We start from the raw sequence: 20,197 nt of genomic DNA on the forward strand, positions 1-20,197 counted from the left end.
TCCTCCTACAGAGCTAAATGATAAGGTAGTTCGATGTCTTGATTAAGAAAAAACTCTTTTATATCGAGTAGGAATGCCAAGTTGATATAGTGGTTCGATCCGGCCGAGCTCGACTTATGTACTGCCTGCAACAGAAGAGAGAGAGAGAGAGACTAGATTGCATAGAAGGAGACAGACGTAGATTAAAACATCGAAGATGTTTGTATGCCATTTACGTGTTTTATTAAATTGATACAAAATTGATTGTTTTTATGAGTTATTGCTGACTTCAACTAAATAATACTTTTTTTATAGGTTTTTTACAAGTGAGCTTTATTTTGAGCCCATGTTCTTCTCCCAGTCCGTGATATAATGGATTTTACAACATTAATTTAAAATGCAACCCATTGTTTAATGGGTTAATCAACGTATTCAATATATACACACACACACACATACACACATGCATGAGCGAGTACAAATGCGCACACACGGACGTAAATTTGTATTTATACTTAGATAATAAAATGAGTATTGTGGACCACGCGTAGTTTGCATAGCGCCGTGGAAACGGGAGAGCATGTGGATTATATATACTGTCTGAACAGTTGTGTTTCATTTGTGAGTCTGGAAGGTAGCACCGCAACGGTCTCTGGCAATGGATGAAACATTTTGGGCATTGTTGGCCGCCTTATCGCTTGCGACTATTTCAATACCTAGTGTCTCTGGTCAAACACAGCTGGCGGATGAAACTACGCTTGAGACGCCCACATCTACGGCGACCCCGACGTTACCCAGGCTACCACTGGCCATACACTACGAGGCACTCTGCCCGGATAGCATGTACTTTATAAGGCGTCGACTGTACGACGCGCTGCTGGACAACGATTGGTGGTCACGCACCGAACTGAAGCTCTATCCCTTTGGCAAGGCGGCAGTAAGTAGATACCTTACCCCAGTCTGCGAGAGCATCCAAATCTAATCAATCGTATTGCCAGTTCTACAACAACACTGAGATCGGAGAGCTGCAAGTGTTTTGCCAGCACGGCGATGAAGAGTGCGAGCTGAATGCCCTGCACGTCTGTGTTCTGGAGCATCTGGAGCTGCGTCAGGCCTTTGATCTGATCTACTGCATGCTGCGTACCTATGGCAACAGCATTGATGGGTGTGCCGCCCACCTGCGCCTCAATGTGACGGCAGCCAAGGAGTGCAAGCACACGCGCAAGACGCCCGATATCCTTCTGCCCTACGGCAAAGAGACACTGGAACTCGAGTTGTCCTTTGTGCCCAGTATTGTGATTGACAATGTGAGTGCCCTGGCTGCAATTGACCTGTACCTGTAATTATTCTTATCACTCACTATAATTCACAGCATTTTGCGGCCTACGAGCAGAGCAGCATTCGCTATAACTTTGAGGCCCACTTTTGTCGTCAGTACGAGCGCAAGTTTCAGATAAAACTGCCCACTTGTGGCTAAACAAGCATATCTCTAGTTCAGCCTGGCTGTAAACCAAATTAGATTTGGCTATTAACCACTTCATGAATTTTTTAAAGTGCATCGAATTAATAACCGAAATGTTTTCTTATTTTACTCAGAAAGTCTACATACATTACTCTGTTAATTGTGGAGTAGTTTATTCAGGTGAGGAGTAAAGTTAGCTGGAGTTCTGTTAACTGTGGTGTTGTTCTGTTAAGTGTGGCGTCGCTTCTGCTAAGTGTGGAGGTGCTATGTTAAAGGTGGAGTTGTTCTGCTAAGTGATGAGTCTTTTTGCTTAGTGGGGTTTCGTTCCGTAAAGTGTGTAGTTGTTCGTTAAGAGCGAAGTAATTCTGATTAGGGCAATTTCCTAACGAAAAGCGATTCATTTAACGAACCCTCCACGGAACGAATTCAAATGAGATTTCAGCCAAGTTTCACACAGCGAAGTGTAGACCTAATATTGGTATATTTCCCTTGAATATCGTATGATCTAAATAATTAAACCCTGTATTTTTTTTAGCTCTTCAGATAGAAGACGCTAAGTATATTACAATATTATACCATTATACTTTTAGTAGCTGGGTGGAGCTGTAGGCAAAAGCAAGCTGCTATGAGACGTTTAAGGCACTCATTTTTTTACTGATGGGCAACGCGCTACGTTTATTTGACTAAGTGGCAACCTTGCGTATATAACGGTCAGCACATAACAGAATTAATGTAACGTATTTTTAGGTAGTGAAGGTAAAAGACATGTTTGAATATAAATTTCATTTAAAATAAAAATTAAAAAATAAATAGGGGATATTTAGACCTATAGTTCAAAGAATCAGTTATGTTAATCTCTTAAATTGCCCGCTAACTAGATAAGCACAGAGCGTGCTTTCGCAGTCGCTAAAAGAATAATTTATTAAATATCAAATTTCGATACGCCCCTTTGGATTCCGACACTACAGTATTTTGCAATCTGTCGGAGAACACCTCGGGCCAGCCATTCAACATGCTAGTTATAAAGGGCCCATACATAATAATTTGCCAATCGATTTGTGCGCAAATTCACTTCTCGTCGAATCGTTGGGTTAACAAGCTTCGAGCTGCTGAGCAAGGGGGGTGGGGATGGGGATGGGGTGGGGATGTGCCGGCATGAAAGGCGAATTAATGGGTCGGCTACTGCGAACGGACACTGGCAATGGCCCTGTGCCATGTGAATGCATGCTGCCCAGTTATTTTTACTGAGTTGAGTTCTCTAAACAATAGCGTCAAGTCGACGCTGATATAGCTGATAGCGCAGATAGTTGCGATAGGACTGTCCGGTCCGGTCCGGGGTCTGTCCGCAAATCGACAGACGAACGTTTGAATCGTTTTCACTGTACGCGCTCGGCACTTGCGCAATTTGTTGCCTGTGGCTATCGAAATGCCCAGCGGGGCAGGTTTCAAGCGCGTGTCAGCAGCAGCAGTAAATGATGTCCACATAGAGACAGACCACCGCCGGGCACTGGCCGGCAGCTCGGGGCTGAGGTCGCGGGGTCAGCACAGGGCGTGTTCACAGCAAGTGTATGACAGAGTGCCTAGACGGCCGACTGCCGACTGCCGACTGCCTGCTGAGTTTTGATTTCGAGTTATTGCCAGTTATTGCAGTCGACGATGTCGCTGGGCGGCTGCACAAAACCAGAAACATAGCCAGAACCACGTCGCGACGGCAATCGCAGCTGCATATGCAACAGCAGCAAATGGCTGCAACAAGCATCCACCGCCTTTATGCCATGTAATTCGAATCTCAGCTGGTCGAAAGCTGCGAAAAAATTAAATTTGCGCACAGAACAAGTTTAAGTGGTGGCAAAGTGGGCCCTAGCCGAATAGCATTGGTGATGGAGACGCGTTTTTGTTGCTTGCGTGTTGCCCTAAACGACTGCAACAGCAGGCACCGCCCACACCCACACCCGTGCACCCAACCTTACACCCACAGCCGTACCCGTAGTCCATCCCCAGGGCTATTTGGCCAGTGCACGCCAAACTCGTTTGCAATGCAACAAAAACAAAAACTGTTGCATTTCTAAAGGCTGCTGCAGCAACCAAAAACAGCAGCAGCAGCAGCCGCCACAGCAACAAGAACTAGTAAAACAACAACATCAGCAGAATAGCAGAAGAAAAATAGCAAACAAATTTACTGCCAATTTGCTGCTCATTTCGTTTAGAAGGTGACATGGCCATGGCACATGCGTGGCATCTGCGGCAACGGGCAGCGGGCAGCGGGCAGGGGGCAGTGGGACAGCGGCGACGGACGGGCGTGGCACGATTGTGGAAGCGCCAGCCAGGGCCAAAAATGCCAAGAGGGTGTTCTTGTGTGTGTGTATGTGTGTGTGTGCACTTTGAGCGTATGTGTTTCGCATTTTTACACTTAATTGCTCCGCTTTGCCCCAATTGAACTGGCTGCCGGGCGTGGGAACGGGAACGGCAACGGGCGCGTAGGCGGCTGCGGGAGGGAGGGAGAGCCGGCAAGAGCTGGCTAGACCAAAGCTCGACCCGCTAACAAAAAGCGCAATTGCAACTGCAACTTTTGGCAGGCACTGCACAATTCACACACTCAAACACACACACACACACACACACACACACACACACACACACAGACACGCACACACTTGGCAAGCAATGTACATGAAGGGGCTTATAACTGTTTGAGCTCACCCAGGCACACACATACACACACACACACACACACACACACACACACACGCTCGATAGCTTTGGAGTTTTTGGTTAGTTTTCGATAACGTTTAAAAGACCAATAGACCCAGCGTAAAACGAAAATGTTGAACAAACAAACTAACTATTTTCGGCGCGATAATCGACGTCAATTGCAATGCATTGCAGTTGGTGTTGCCCCTGCCCCTGCCCCCGTCGCTGCCCCTGCCCCCGCTTCTGTTGCTGCCCCTGTCGCTGCCGCCGTAGCCCAGTAGCCGTTGCCTTTTTGCCGAATTGCGCAATTTGCGGCAACTTTTGCGAAACATAATTTTTGGCCAATTTATTGCGTGCCTTATGTGGGCGTCGAGCTCGTCGCTTTCAGCTCATCATCGTCATCATTATCGCCATCATCATAATGATCATCAGCCGGGCATTGAGGAAACGACTTGGGACCATCCCTACATTCAAATTTATGCGCCAAAACTTCCGCTCATTTGAAGTATAAAAATGGCATGCAATTTGATTTGGCACCAAAGAGTGAACTAAAAAAAAATGTGGCCAGGGTTATTCATTTAAATTATAAATGCATTCGGAATGTTTAATTTTTGAATAGTGTGGCCAGCAGCAGCAGCAGCTAGGACTTGCACTCCTTTCTACACACACACACACACACACACATACACACACACTTTGACGGCCGCACTTTCACAGGCAGCACATTCGATTCGCATTAATCTTCATTTGTTTCAGAATAGACTGGCTCTGCTGCTGCTGCTGGTGCTGCTTCAGCTCCAGCTCTAGCTCCAGCTGCAAAAGGACAAATACAAATCTAAAGCACAAATGTCTGCGGCATCGATGAACGACGACGACGACGACGACGACGACGACGACGTGGCAAAGAAAACGCAACGAACAGAAAAGCCATAGGTCATAAATTAGATTTTCCATTAAGCATATAAAAGCACCTTTTGGTTATCCTCAAATGCGTTTGCTCGTCCCACCATGCGCTGCTGCTGCCCCTGATAAAAGGCAAAATCCAACTGTGCTGCAAAATCGAAGAAAAGCATTGAATAAACGAATGAGCCGACGGACGCCAAAAGGGCAAGGTGCAAGATGCTAGGCGGCAGGCGGCAGGCGGCAGGCAGGAGAAAGGCAGGCAGGCAGTCCAAGAATGTTGCCGAGGTGCGCAAAAGGAGCAGCAGAAGTGGCTCCTCGAGCTATCCTGTGCAGCGACAGCGGCAACGGCAGCCATATTGAATGGATTTGCACAAACGTGCAGAAAACTTTTGCTGACACAAAGGATGCAAAAAGGTGAAAGACGCAGCGGGACAGCTGCAGCCGCAGCAGCAGCCGCAACAGCCCTTTAGCCAAACTCGGACAAACTTGATTTGGTGCAATATTTTTACATATAAACTACGACAATAGTCACTATATATAAAATATGCGCACCTAATAAAATACATATAACATATATATATATATATCTGTATATACATATATACAATTGAATGGTAATCGCATAATGGCATTCGGGTGCTCCAGTTGCTGCCTTAGACAGAAGACGTATTGGTGCGAATTGCTTTAATCAGCGCTCGAAAATGGGGGCGAAAATGGGGCATTGAAATCTCGTAAATGTAATGAGCCTTTTTGGCAGGCCATAAAAAGTCATATAAACATTTCAATTAACGTGGTCCACACGTAGCCGTCACTGGCCCAATTCTGATTCAAGCCACAGCCGCAATTGTCCGGCTTATTCGACTTCCTTTAACACTCTCACCTCTCCATTTCCATTGGAAGTTCCACCTGACAGGCATCGAGGACGAATGAGCCGTAGTGTTTGATAAATTGAAGCAACAGAGCCAAGACGACAAATGTGTGCGAGGGTTCCAGCCTCTAACTATAGCTGGTCGATTCGTTTCAATTCATGCCATTGCCTGGCTAATTTAGTGAGGAAATGGACACAGCCACGGGGGCCATGAGGGCAACAGGACAACAGGACAACAGGACAGCAGGACACAAGGGCAACGCTGGTGACGACACAAATGTGTCGTATTCAAGGTCATAAAACGTGCGACACAACCGGTAATCAAAGCATGAAATTAATTTCCAATTGATTTTGGCCCCTTGTCGCTGCTTTCCCAATCGCTGCAGGAAGTTGACCAACGGAAGTGCGAAACGATAAACAGCAACGAGAGGAGTCGCAAAGGCAACAGCAACGGCAACAGCAGCAACAACAGGAGCAGCAGCACCAACGACAATTGAAACCCAGCACATACTTCACCAAGAACAACAGAAACAGGAGCAGCAACGGGCAACAGCAGCAGTCGCAGTCGCAGTGGCAGTGGCAGTGGCTGTGGCAGTGGCAGTGGCAGCTGCTGCCTGCAAAGGGCGAGGGGGCAGAAATGAGGGCATTAAACGATCAAACGTTTAATGACACCCGGCCAGCCATTGATTTGCCAAATACATGCGAGAACTGGGACAGGGAGCGTCCCAAGCAAAGCAGTGGGCACTTGCGACTATGTTGAGTCAACACAGCCGCAGGGACGACATTCGACGACGTCGGTCAGTCAAAGGACACAATCCACGTACCGAGGGCTGTTGCATCCGATTCCCTAGCCTCTCTAGCACTATCCTTGCAAGCCAGTCCTCTACTTATCGTGCTGCTCTCGCATGACCATAAAATGCCGCAACCGCTGTTGCCGGCAACGTTTTTGGGCTGTAGCGGTGTGGCGCCATGACCATCAATATGAGACGAATGCCAATGGCCAGGCATGTGCCAGCCCGTAGAGCAGCTGGCAATGGTCAGACGAGCACTTGGCTTCCCCCGCACGGGCACAAACAACTGAAGCGGGGCATTTAATGTCGCTCTGGCTGTCATCACCAAAATCGAAAAACAAAGCAAAAATAAAAAAAAAATTGTGACCCAGACAAACCAGGGGTATGGGTGCAGGGTATCCGAAAAAATAGAATATGCACAGCATCCTTGACGTTTGTTCGCTCGTTGACGCCCGACAAAGTCCTAGAGAATCGCTGTCCTGCTCTCGGCCTCCTCCCCGCGCTGTCAAAGCCAAAGCTGACGGCCCGGCGCCGACCCATGGCCGAGATGTGTTCATGTCTAATGTCGAAATGGTTAGTTTCACTTTTTGCGTCAGAAATCGTAAAATTGGATATAAAATTTTACGAGCGTGAGCCTGGGCCCTCGCCCCGCCCCCGTCCCGGCCTCGTCTCGAGCGCTCTGCTTTCTGTATGCTCTCGAGCGTTGACGATGGCGTTGACATTGGTGGTAGCTGCTGCTGCTGCTGCTGCCACACGAATTTGTCCTGGGCCTGTATTTGGTCACGGCGCAAATTTTGATGCTTAACTAGAAATGGCAGCTGAAGTGGCAGCAATGGCAATGGCAATGCCGACAGTAAAAGCAACAACAAAAAAGAACTGGAACAACCACAGCGGCCCCATCTTTGCGGCAATAAATCATTTATGCAAGTTGCTGTTGCTATTTGCGTTCAAATAAAAATCCAACAAAAATTTGCTTAGCAATTTTGCTTGTTACAAATTTAAGCGCACTCGACTCATTGTCTTGAACGTTTGCCCGTTTGTCTGTCTTGCATATGTGCATGTGTTTGTGAGCGGGGTTGTGTGTCAGCTCTAAAGCTGTAAAGCTTATAATATGCAATAATCTAAAATACACACTCACCCACACATAAACATAGCTGCAGAGAGGGGCTTGCAACGGCCGCATATTCATATATGTATGTATATTCATGAGCAATATATTTTATAAGCATCATCATGCATATTGGATAAAAAATAAGCTCAAAATACAAAAATATTTCGATATTCTCTGGCAGGCAGTAAAAGCAATCAGACGCCATTTGCCAGACAAGAGTGTGCCTCTAGTGCACACACACACAGACAGGCACACGGAGACGCACACACACACACACACGCATCCATAGAACTTGCTCAGCCATTGTGCCAAATGCTCAGCATAGTTCCAAACATCATTTTTAAATTGTTCGAGCATGCATGTGTTTGTGAGTCTATTGTAAGTGCCATGTGCATGTGTGCGTGTAGAAAAGGCAACAGTAGCCAAGGCTCAGAGAAAGCGCCAGCAGCAGCGGCAGCGGCAGCGGCAGCAGCACCAGCAAAATATTTACAAAATTGTAATGGAATATCAACAGATCATAAAATCATGCACATTTTATTTGTCATAGTCGTAAAAGAAACATATATATATATAGATAAAAAAAAAAAAAAGAAACAGCAACAACAAAAAATGAAAAGAAATAAAATGGAAAGTAGATATGTATTGAAAATAAAATGAAAATACTCGACGAGCATGACAATGTCAATGGTGAGGCAATATATACGAGTACATGATGGAATAGATTGTGGTATTTATTGAATGGCTTTGCCAGCCCCCCGGCACTTCAAATTCAGATCCTTGGCTAGCTGCTTGAACATATTAAAGGCTTCGCTCCTTAGGCTAAGCCGCATTAGGAAACGAATGGGGAAGTGGTCAATTTGCTGATGGCCAACAGCACTCGGCACTGGTCAGTGGACAGTGGACTGTGGACCGTGGACAGTGTGCGGTGGGCAGCTATTTAAAGTTTAATTTGAAAATTAGGCTGGCCACAGCTCGAAGCAAACAAGAAAGAACAAAGACAACAATAACAACACCAGCCACAACAGCAAAGACAGCAACTTAAACAAATGTCGCTTCTGAGTTGTTTGCTGAAAGTTTTCAGCTAATTTTTTGATTTTAACGAGAATTTTGAAGCAGCTACACCCAGGACCGTGGAGGTGACTGGCTGCCAATGAGTGGGACATGGACAATGTCCAAATAACTTGGGAGCTCGCAACTAACGAGAAAATGTCTGGCAAACACTTAAAACTTTTACGATGAGATGCACTCCAAGTCGCTGCACTATGGAACCGAAACTTAAATTATGCCCAAACAATTCAAGAGTAAACTTTAGCTTAAGATGATGTAGGATAAGTGCCGCTAAAAAGTTCAAATAATACACAAAATAAGATATTATTATCGTTTTTAATCCCAGTTATATACTGATAGTCTTAAGTTGATCATAGCTGATGTGCGAAATTTTCGCAGTAGTTCGCAGTAAATTTTCCACCGTGAGCTATATTCAACTCGAGTTGACGGCCTCTGCTGTGCCAGGCGCTGTCATTGACTTTTGGGGCTGCACACGCTCCCTACGGTTTACTTACCCTCTGTCCAATACTGTCCAATATAAGCGCGTTTGAAAACAAAACTCTTGACAGACATCGGGTAATAAGAATAACGTCAAGAGGGGAGGAAGCAGCAGCAGCAGCAACAACAGCAGTAGCTGTAATATAATCTGCATTAGATTTGCACTTAAAAACTGTCCAGGCCTTGCCGAAAGCTAAACTATAAAATTAATTATAATTATAGGCAGCACTCGGGTTTGCACTCACTGTATCTGGCCATCTGTCCCTTGGCGTGTTTAGTGTGACTGTAAGCGGTCCTGGCTATTTTTGGCCAATTGTCAAAGCTGACAATTTTACTTTACTGTCTATTTTATGTGACCACGCCAACTGACTGGCCTGATAGGCACTGGCCTAAAAGGCAGAACAAAAACGAAAAAAAAAACACAGACAAGCACGGTAACAAGTCCCATGAAATTGAGGATGACTGACAGTAGTAATAACCAGGCAGAGGCAGAGGCAGTGGGACAGTGCGGGGCAGTCAGCCAAGCGGCTCATTGCCGTCGCGACTAGGGCCAGGACTAAAGAAGCGATAAAAACGAGATAAAACGCTTTAATAGAGGAGACACAGCAAATGCTCCAAAAAATGTTACCATGACCGCAACGCAACGCAACGCAACTGAAGTGAATAGTCTTGTTTTATGGTTTATTTAAAACTCCGCTGCAGGGTGGGGTGATGTTGGCTGCTCTGTCAGTGGAGCGATAAAGGCGCCAGCCCAGGCACCAGCGTTTGTCAATTGAACACTATACTACCTGCAATTGGTGTGGAGCTGCCGCTAGTAAGCCTGTCAAAACGATTAACAGCACGGCACGGCATGGCACAGCACTGCGCAGGGCACGGCACTACATGACAGCAGAGGACACGGCAACCCCCAAAAGCCAAAAATTCATTTGCCTGAAATTACAAATTACGACACTTGCAGTTACCACTACCAGCAGAACCAGCAGCAGCAGCAGCAGCAATAACAGCCATAGGGTGAGCTGGGGGCCCAAGTACGCACTAACAGAGAGGTGGCAGCCAACTATTAACTCAACAAGCATAAAATGAAGCCGGCCAAGAAGTTAGTAAACGAAGGCCAGCTGAACTGAACTGAACTGAACTGAGTTAGCTGAGCAGAGCTGAACTGAGGATGCCTGTGCCCGAGTACCCAGTGAAATTGCTTGGGCCCGGGTGCGGATTGGTATGTGGGCGCACCAGGCACTGGCACTGGCACTGGCACTGGCACTTGAGCACACATTCACGTGGCAGCTGAGCTGGCAAATAAGCCGACAGCAGATATTGTCAACGTGTGCCGCAATGACGCACTTCTGGGAGTGGGCCTGGCTGCTGATTATGTTGTTGGCATCGCCAGGGTTGTTACCTTTTGCATGTGCCTCATATTTCAAAGCCGTCAACACTTTTCAGGTTGAGCACAAAAATACTACAACAGTCCAACAGGGCCACAATTATGACTAAAGTATGGCTGGCATAAATTTTGCACTTGTTTGTGCTGATGGCTGCTTTTGGGACTTCTTCTACTCCTTCTCGTCCTGGTTGGGGCATCTTGTTGGGGGCTGACTGCTTATTGTGTAGTGTATGGTGCGAGCGGGGCTGGGGCTGGGGCTGTTGTTATGACATTTGTTTGCTGTGAAATAAAGCGCCGCATTAAAGTTAATGACGCCCAGGAAGGTGGCTTAAAGTGCCAGTCACTCAAAGGCCGCCACAGGCCTGAGGCAACCGCAACCATAGCCGCACCAGGCAGCCCCCCTCCCGCCGAAGCACGCCACGACCAACACCCCGCCATGCCCACTCATACCCAATTTAACTTTACCGTTCTCAGGTCACAAGCTGAGGCGGAAATTAGAAATTAAGTCGCTCGCTGTTTGAATATAAATTTAATTAATGTTACACAAATGCTTAAAAGCCTGCATAGTTTGTTTGCCATAGACCATCGCCCAAACAAAAACAACAAGAACAACAGCAACGACGACAACAACAATTGGCCGGGACCAGCCCAACTCTGACAGGCAACAGCACGCGCCTTCCGCCCATGTTTTCCGCCGGAGTTATGTGAACTTTTGGTCGCTGTTTAATAGTTTTCAGACGCTTGTCTAACTGACGCCTTCCGTCACATCTAGTATATGTACATCAACAACCGCTCGAGGGTAGATCGATAAATATGCTGAAATAAAAGTATTTTAAAATAAATATTACCCAAGAATTCTCAACTAAAAGATGCCATAATATTTACAAACTATAATCAAACTATATATAATCTGATGGTCTGATGGCATCCACATCTCATCTGCCTTCCTGTGACTAGCCAAATATTTATTAATCGGCATTTGGATGAACAGTTAGCAGCAAAACAAACAGAAGCAGCAAAGTATTTTCACAGCTAAGTATGTATCTATAAATTAAATAAAGTAACCCTCTTTCGGCAATTAAGACTGGGCAGAAATGGCCAAGCGGCTTCCACGCTTCCTGCCCCTCAAGCTGGTCAGTATTGTTGACTAATAAAGGCGGAACTGTATCCGCAGTACTTGGTTGCGTCATGTGTGCCTTATCGTTGAACTGTAGTGTCGAGTCCTGCTGCAGTTCATTAATTATTTTGGCCCGGCGGGTGGTCTCTTTAGGAGCGAGTGGAACGACGACGGGGTCGCCGACTAGTGACAGTTTTTAGTGCTGTTTGACAAAAGCAAGTCGCTTAATTAGTTTAACTTCTGCGAGTGGGGTAGTCGCAGTTGATTATTAGTGCAAACTTTGACATCGATAACAAGACAAAGTCATTAGCATTTGCACTTGCCTCCCGCGCCATTGCAATTGACAATGCAGCTACATGACAATGCTTTCAATTCTTTTCGCTGGCGTTAAATCCAAATAACATTTTAGCCATGCTGCGCATTGTGATTTGCATCTTACAATGCAAAGCCAGCTTTGGCTTGCATTGGATTCGGACACACAGCGGCCCCCGCAGCGGTGTCATTAAATCATGCTAAATGTCACTGACTGTTGCTGTCACTCAGAGTTGCGCCACCACCGCCAATGGCTGCGGGCTGTAAACTACCACTCCGAATGGTTCCGCCTCTGTATCTACCTCTGTCTATGTCTCTGTCTCTGCATCTGCCGCTGCCGCTGCCACTTCTGCTGTGGCTTGCAAATGCAAATAGTAGCAGCAACCGCAGCAACAGCAGCATCACCAGCAACAACATTTCCATGGAATTAGTTAACGCTTACCAACCAAATGGGGCAATTGCAACTACCCGACCAAGTGAGCGACTGCCTGTCGCCGTTCTAAGCTAGACAACAAATTGACAGTGTTAAATTAATTTGAAAATACATGCAGCTATGCCATCTCCAGTTGCAACTCCTATCTACATTTCCATTTCCATTTCCATTTCCATTGCCATTGCCATTGCCTTTACCCTGTCCTGGCCTGGCCTAGGTAAATTCAAATGCACAGCCAAGCAATTGCCCGGGGCGGAGCTGGCCAGTCAGCAGTCACGTGGCACCAGGCTGCGTTGTCACCTAGATGCGTTTCACTGATTTTAATTAATTCATCTGTCAAATAAGATTAGTTTTATGGTTTACACTGTACACATTGCCCTTGTTGCTGTTATCTGTATGGGCTTATTGTTGTTGCTGCTGTTGTTGTCATTGTTGTTGTTTGTACTGGCCAGTGGTATTGGCACTTGCGGTTGTCTGTTGGCGGTTTGGCCAGCCAATATCCAATGCACATGGACACATGCACAGCGTGTGCTTGTTGCCCATGAAAAATAACTAATTTATTGCATCTAAACAGCAATTTGACTAACATGCTGCAAATGTCAACAGGAAAATCCCAAAACAATGTACGCACAATGGCCGAAGCCAAATTCGCGCACTCTAATGGTTCAGTTTTTAGTTACCGGTTCAGATGCATATTTTGGCCCTAAATCGGATTTTGGCAGCGCCATTAATGAGCCATAATAATTCAATAAAACTGAAGGCAATATAAATTAACCTGTTGCCGCCTATGGTTCACCCGCCTGTCTGCCTGTAAACCGTATAAATTTCATTTTGACATGCAGTGCACACACACACACACCGATACAAGCACACATTTACTTAGGCGTATATCCGGTATAGCTGCCCAGTCCAGGCAGTCACATGGCCCATTAGGCACAGATTTTGTAAATTATGTCAATAATTCAATACAGAAATGCCAACGCTGCTGACATTTGGCACATACCGCACCACACCAAGGATAAGCCACCCACCATTAGCCACCTTAATGACAACAGCAGCAGCAGCAGCGGCGTCGACTTCATGTCAAATTTGTGCGCAGCTTCATTGTTAATCGCCCGGCCATAAGACCAAAAACAATTAACTTAATCAAATGCAATTGAGCAATGTCATTTGTGATTGCTATGCCACTTGCCTGGAACTGATCCTTGGACTCTGGTCGGGGAGCCGAAGCCAGCATAGCCTTTCTTCATGCATATTGTTTATGTGTGCCTGCAATTTAGGCCCTGCTGTTGCGGCTGCTGTGGCTGCTGCTGCTGCTGCTGTTCGTAATGCTGCTCCTGATGATGTGGCTGTTGTTATTAATAGGATTGTCAATCGCAAATTGTGCCTGGGCTTTGTGAGTATTCCAGTCACCGAACCAACCAATCGCTGTTGCCGCGGCTCCATGTCTGCGCGTCGTCATCATCATCAACAACATTGTCGTCGTTGTTGCTGTCAGCGTTGCTGGCATTGCTGGCATCGCTCGCCTTTTGGGCCTGGATCTGCTATCCTTGGTGTTGTGGCTGAAAATTATTATAGCGGTTATTATTCACAGTCAATTACATTGCCCCAGCGACACAATACAAAGTGAGAAAGCGATAGAGAGAGAGAGAGAGAAAGAGACGAGCACACACACACACACACACTTTAAACCACACAAGACACCGCACAACAAGAATCGCATGGTCGTCGCGGCGTTAAGACAGCGAGCGACATTTTGACAGGGACAACTATCTATCTATGTATTGCACATAATGACAATTATAATGGCAACCACAATTATGAATGCCTGGCGATTAATAACACCGACTGACGGGCACTAAGCAACGTCAACGGCAGCAACAATGCGCCAGCAATTTGCAGCTGTTGTTTGTGCTGTTGCTCCCGAATAGGTTTCGGAGTGTATTAAAATTGTCGGCCCGGGTTTAATACGCTGTCAATTTAACATCGCTTTATTTCCCATTTTGCCAGCATCATTTCAAGTCATAATTGGAGGTTGCAGACTTAAGGCGGGTCCTGGCTTGCAGGATTTATGCGTTGCCTGGCTGCCATATGCTCTATAACACTTTCAGCAATCATTGTGTATAGATTAAAATAAATGCTGATGAACGATTCGTTTGCGAGCACGTTGCTTAGTAATAGGGCCAAGGAAATCGCGGAGAGCTACCTTTAAGGATCTTTAAGCTCGCTGATCGACAACATTGCATTCGCAATTACTTAAGATATTTATTTGAAAGGATTGCACTTAGCTCCCTACAATTGAGCCCTCATTTCACTGTATTTTCAGTCTGTTTAATGCTCCGTCTCTTTATTTATTTGGCAGCTAGCTATTTTCTTGAGCGACAGCCAAGCTTAAATTGTAACTCGAGACTCGCATTTCCGTTGCTGTTGCTGTTGCTGATACTGCTAATGTTGCCGTTGTTGTTGTTGTTCTTGCTGCTGCTGCTGTTGTTTTATTTGCTGTTTTGCGCGCCAAATCGTTAGCGCATTTTAATTAAACTCTAAATTAGTCATTTTCATTGGCCTTTGGCTCAAAGTACAAGGGCCCTTCTGCCGCTACTTTGGCTTCATCCTGTAAAGCTTTTGGCAGCCTCTTGCACTTCTTCTTTGAGAAAATGAAAATTGCGGCACTGCCGCATTGCGTACCATACACTCTATGTGTGTGTGTGTGCGAATGTTTATGGATGCGCTTTTTGCTGATGCTGCTTTTGCTTTTGTTGCTGCTGTGCATTTTCATTTCATTGAGACGACAGTTGCTTTCTCTGTAGCGCTCTGGCTAACTGTCAAGCCACTAGAGTCTCGCAAACTAAATTAGGGTTAAGATTGCAAATAAAATGTATTACCCTGATCTCCCTTTGCATCGCAATTTGCCTCTCTCCTTGTGCCTCATTTGAATTGCATAAACAACTTACAAAGCAAAAAGTTCAACGACTGTCGCTGTCGCCATTTATCTCTTTTAGCTCGGCGCTGTCTAATGACACGCCCACCAGCACACGCACGCCACAGCTAGAAGAGAACCAGTGAGATAGATGGAGGGTAAAATTCATGGATATACGCCAAAGCGACCGCAATTTAAGCCTAAATGCTGTGCGTTTAAACAACGTCAGGCCAACGGCTGTGAACGCTTGCCGACATGCAATGGACCGTCAGGCTCAGCCCCATTTCCCCATTCCCAGCGCCAGCTCCAGCAGCAGATTTTCAAATTTAGGAGTAACCAAGTATGAATTTGCCGGCTGGCCGAAGCTTGAGCGGACTTTGTCTTGGGCTCATTCTGTATGTCCGGCCTGTCTGCAAATGCTGCCTGTCAGCACGCCCCGGGCTGTGGGCTGTGCCCGTCCAACACGCCGTATGCGCAATGTGTGCGCCGAATACTGCAGCGTCTAACTGCACTAAATTTAACTACAGTTAAATAAATTTCATGAAATTAGTAATATTTATGTTACATTATTACACTGACGGCAACTACAAATAAGAGGAAGAGCACTAGCCCCAGTTCATACAGAAGCAGCAGCAGCAGCAGCAGCATCAGCATCCACAACAATAAAACTGGCGTGCGCCTAAGTAACCGCTCTTTATCTCTTTCAATAACGAGTCTAACGACATCAGCAACAGCAACAATAACAATACAGACAACAACTACAACTACAACTACAACTATTGCTGGTAGTTGTAGCAGAAGTAGAACTCTGCGATTCGGTCATCAACTTGGTTATTGTTGCAGCGCTTTTGTTGTCTACGTTGTTGTCGCTCGACTTGAATGAATGACATAATGGTGGAAGACCACAATTTCAAAAGCATACTTAACAAATATTACGAAATACTGCGAAAAGTGCATGCAACAAAAGAATAACAAGCCAAGGAGCGGCCAGGCCAGTGGCCACAAGAGCAGCCGCCTAGGTGAGCCAAACAAAGAACACAAAACAATGCGAACGACGCGCCATGGACAGCATGCCACAAACGAAGCTGAGAGACTAAACCACCATCAAAGAGCAGATGCCAACGTGACCATATCGTGAGAGTTTAATAAATGGCAATGCACGCACAATTCTGCCTAGTCGTACACAGCTCCACAATAGATTAAATCGCATTAAAAATAATATTAAAATTTGTATTAAAAGCTGAGCCTATGATATCCTGGTCTAGAGTAGGAGCTCACACGTTATAAAGATATTAGGCTGAGCGTGAGCGGACTGTCACGTGCTCAACACTGGCTGTACTTATGCTAGAAACTGTTGCTGCACTGGCTATGGTGTTGTCTGTGTCTATGCTGTTGTTGCATTAAATAATAATAATCATAATAAGTAATGTAGGTAGGCAACGCTTTCAAGTGAGCAGCACGTGCTGCAGGGTGACAGCGGCGGCGGTGTGCACCACTTGGGCCAGCTAAACGTCAAGCAAAGTGCGCCAAAAGGACACTACAGGATACTGTCGCTGATGCTACACTTCCTGGCTGTGTGGCGGCAAGCAGGCGACCTGCCTTGTCTGTTCATTTGCCAGCCATGCCAGCCAACCAGCCAACCAGCCCGTCGGCTTTGTTGGTCTAAATTCCTTAGCTGCTGTAGCGTTTAGTTGTTGCACTCCTGCTGGCTCCATCACCACTCATCAGAGCTGTTGTTCTCGACCTCGTCAGCACGTCTCGTTAAATCCTTTTGCGGAGGGCGGTATATTGTTATCAGCCTGCAGCTTGCCAGCTCGCCAGGTCGCCAGCTCGCCATTGTTTATACTACCTACACGTATGTACATATAGAACGAGACTAGTTGGTTTGGCCTAGCCGGCTCTACTGTAACTATGGCTTAGCCTACTGCTGACAAATACTTTGAGTTTCACATGCACTCAGGTAGCTTATACAATGGCCAACAGCGCCATCTTCATTGTCGGCATAGAGCGACTAAAACATAACAATAGCTCGTCGAGTCGAGTCTAGTTAGTGTACGCAGATTTTGCATTTTAATGTTGCCTTCGCCAGAGCTGTAGCTATTGCTGCTGCTGCTGCTGTTGCAGTTGCCTTTGCCAAGGAATTAAGCTCAAATGATTTAATGAGCATGTTTTACCTAAAATGTAGTAATTGTCACGTATTACGTGCTCAGCCTGAAGATTTTGTACGCATGGCAGACAAATAGCTAAATCTCTGCCTAGTTGCCAGGCTGCCTAACATCCTGATTACCCGACTGTACTAGGTTCAGTTTAGAATATGTATATTTGCATATGTAATTTTATGGTAATAGTCGTTAAAAAATATATGAATAGCGGCACATAAACAAGCAGGGTAAAGTATATATATATAAATATATATATATATATATATTTAAATATGTGTGCATGTACTTGGGTAGTTAGTTGGCTTATAAAGCTCGTATCTGTATGTAGATGTCTATGTATGTTCCCAGAAACCAAATTAGAACGTTGGAAGAATCTTTGCAGCTTTTCAGTTCAGCAACCGACGCACGTGGCAAAAGAAATTTGTGGCTGTTGTTTGTTGCTGTTGTTGTGGTAAAACTCTTGGCGAACAAATTTTCGTGCTGAGTGCATAAAAGACTCTAAAAAATTCATATAAAACCAAAGAACGCACTTTACACGCTCCGCCAAACACAAACATACACAGACACACACACACACACACACGCTAGAGTCGTTCACGTATGAGTGACATGTAATAAAAACGAAACAATATTGTATGATAAAGTATACGCCCAGTGGGCAAAAGGTTTCGCCAGCGTACTTCTATATGCACATACAAGCATGTGTGTACATATATGAAAACTGAATTAAACGAACTACGAATGGGACCATAATAACAACAACAACAACAACAGCAACAACAACAACAGAGACAAGAGCAAGCAGTCGCTACAATAGCCGGGCAATGAGAACCACAAAAGCAATAGCCAGCGTAAGGCTAAAGATAATAACAACAACAACAAAAACAAACACAACAATATCAAGCAATCCGCACAAGACAAAAAGCAGCTACAACAACAATAAGAACAACAACAACAATGGGAACGCGCAGCATAAACAGGAAGCACAATAGAGTCAACTTTCGACGAGGTCACCAACAACCAGCGACAACAATAACAACAACAACAAAAGCAACAACGATTGCAGGTCTTACGGTCGGTCACTTAATGGCGTAGCTGTTGCTGCTGCTGCTGCTTCACTTTTGAGCTGGGGTTTTTTGTTGTTGGTGGCAAGCAGAAAGCAGCAAACGGCAAACAGCAAGCAGCATACTTTATTTGATGGTCATAACTTTTTCATTAGAACAAAAATATATATTCGAGCACAATATGTCCCGCAGCGCCGTAAACTATAAGTATATAAATAAGTACGGTACTCTTCTCTGCGAGAAGCAGCAGCAGTTCATATTATGCCACATGTGTATATGTGTATGTGTCCCTCTCTCTGTGTGTGTGTGTGTGTGTGTGCGTGCGATTGTATGGCTGTTGTGTGCGTTGGCTTGGTCTGCTCTGCGTGGCATCAGAACAACAAGAGCAATAGCCTGAGTTGTCATACTTTTTGGATGACCATAAAAGTTGCTGTGAAGTAGCACGCTTTACATTGCCATTGCAGCTACTTAAACAACTGAGAGTCTGCTGCTGCCATTGCCCACTGAAAGTTAACGTGCAGCCCCAAGTCGCTCGCTGGGGAGCGAGCTTGAGCGTTAACAGTCTGTGGAGCCAGCCGAGTCAAGTTTAAAGATAAACAATCATGCAAAAGCTGAAAACAGAAAGCAAAAACCAGACCAGTTGCCAGTTGCCAGTTGCCAGTTCCCACATTGCCAGATTGTCAGATTGCCAATAGCGACACAGCGCAGCACAGCGTAGCGCTTAACAACTTTCAATAGGGCACTGACTGAGAAATCCCCCAATAAAAGAACTATAACTATGGCTCAAGTACTTAGTTCAACACCTAAGTGTTGAATCATTAACTATTTGCTTGCTTTTGCATGCATACATAAACCAGTTTGAATGCAAGTGAAATACTGCACTCAGCATACAACTTATGGAGCATAGCACACTGTGAACAAGGTATTACAAGACCAATTCAAGTGCTATCAAATTAATCGTAATAAGCTTAAACCGAAAATTTATTTGTGTGTGACAGCACTTGCCTAAATTTGTTCAATCCTCTATAATTTTGCCATTGCATAATGCTTTCATATTTCCATACATCTGCATCTCGATTTCCAATTGCTGATTGCAATATTCTGGGTATTCTTTGGCGAGGCATGCGATTTTTAAGCTAAGCTCAAACCTAGGTGAAATCAGTGAATGCAGCACAACGACATCGTTGCACTTAGCGTTGTCCTAACGACGCTCCAACATGCAAAGCCCTGCCGCTGGCTGCTTCAGCGGCCTTTAAGTCTGCCGGCTTCAACATTGTTTCAGAAGTTTTGAATTCGAGTACCAAAATCAACAACCTGCCGCTGTTGTTAGCGTTGTCGGCGCATACTTTTGTTGTTCTCGGCTCTGTAAGCGACGCATAGGACTCAGCAGGCGGCCTGTGTGGTTGTGTTTGCTTGTTGCCGCTGCAAAGCCAACCAAACTTTTGTCCTCACTTGCACAAA

The 20,197-nt window shown here is 45.5% G+C and overlaps 2 protein-coding genes across 2 annotated transcripts; both read left to right on the plus strand.

Annotated features, from left to right (window-relative positions):
- Positions 1-584: 584 nt before the first annotated feature.
- GILT3 (Gamma-interferon-inducible lysosomal thiol reductase 3) lies at positions 585-1,549 on the plus strand. The gene is made up of 3 exons (XM_064696678.1): positions 585-916; positions 978-1,286; positions 1,352-1,549. Exons 1-3 carry the CDS (start codon positions 638-640, stop codon positions 1,454-1,456), a joined length of 693 nt encoding a protein of 230 aa, XP_064552748.1. The 5' UTR covers positions 585-637; the 3' UTR covers positions 1,457-1,549.
- A 4,543-nt stretch (positions 1,550-6,092) lies between these two features.
- LOC135438465 (ras-interacting protein RIP3-like) lies at positions 6,093-6,663 on the plus strand. Its single transcript, XM_064696792.1, has 2 exons — positions 6,093-6,182; positions 6,325-6,663. The coding sequence occupies exons 1-2, from the start codon at positions 6,093-6,095 to the stop codon at positions 6,661-6,663; spliced, it is 429 nt and encodes a 142-aa protein (XP_064552862.1).
- Positions 6,664-20,197: the final 13,534 nt, after the last annotated feature.

This window comes from Drosophila montana, unplaced genomic scaffold, assembly GCF_035044405.1.
Source record: "Drosophila montana isolate Dmon_TW-CO22-7 unplaced genomic scaffold, ASM3504440v1 contig_3848_1, whole genome shotgun sequence".
In the NCBI taxonomy this organism is placed as follows: domain Eukaryota; kingdom Metazoa; phylum Arthropoda; class Insecta; order Diptera; family Drosophilidae; genus Drosophila; species Drosophila montana.

Excerpts from the sequence above, each read along its gene's own strand:
- LOC135438465 (XM_064696792.1), top strand. The coding sequence starts at position 6,093 with ATGGACACAGCCACGGGGGCCATGAGGGCAACAGGACAACAGGACAAC. Across the intron at positions 6,183-6,324 it reads ACGCTGGTGACGACACAAAT|CAACGAGAGGAGTCGCAAAG; the intron begins GTGTCGTATTCA and ends AACGATAAACAG.
- GILT3 (XM_064696678.1), top strand. The coding sequence starts at position 638 with ATGGATGAAACATTTTGGGCATTGTTGGCCGCCTTATCGCTTGCGACT. Across the intron at positions 917-977 it reads ATCCCTTTGGCAAGGCGGCA|TTCTACAACAACACTGAGAT; the intron begins GTAAGTAGATAC and ends TCGTATTGCCAG. Across the intron at positions 1,287-1,351 it reads CCAGTATTGTGATTGACAAT|CATTTTGCGGCCTACGAGCA; the intron begins GTGAGTGCCCTG and ends TATAATTCACAG.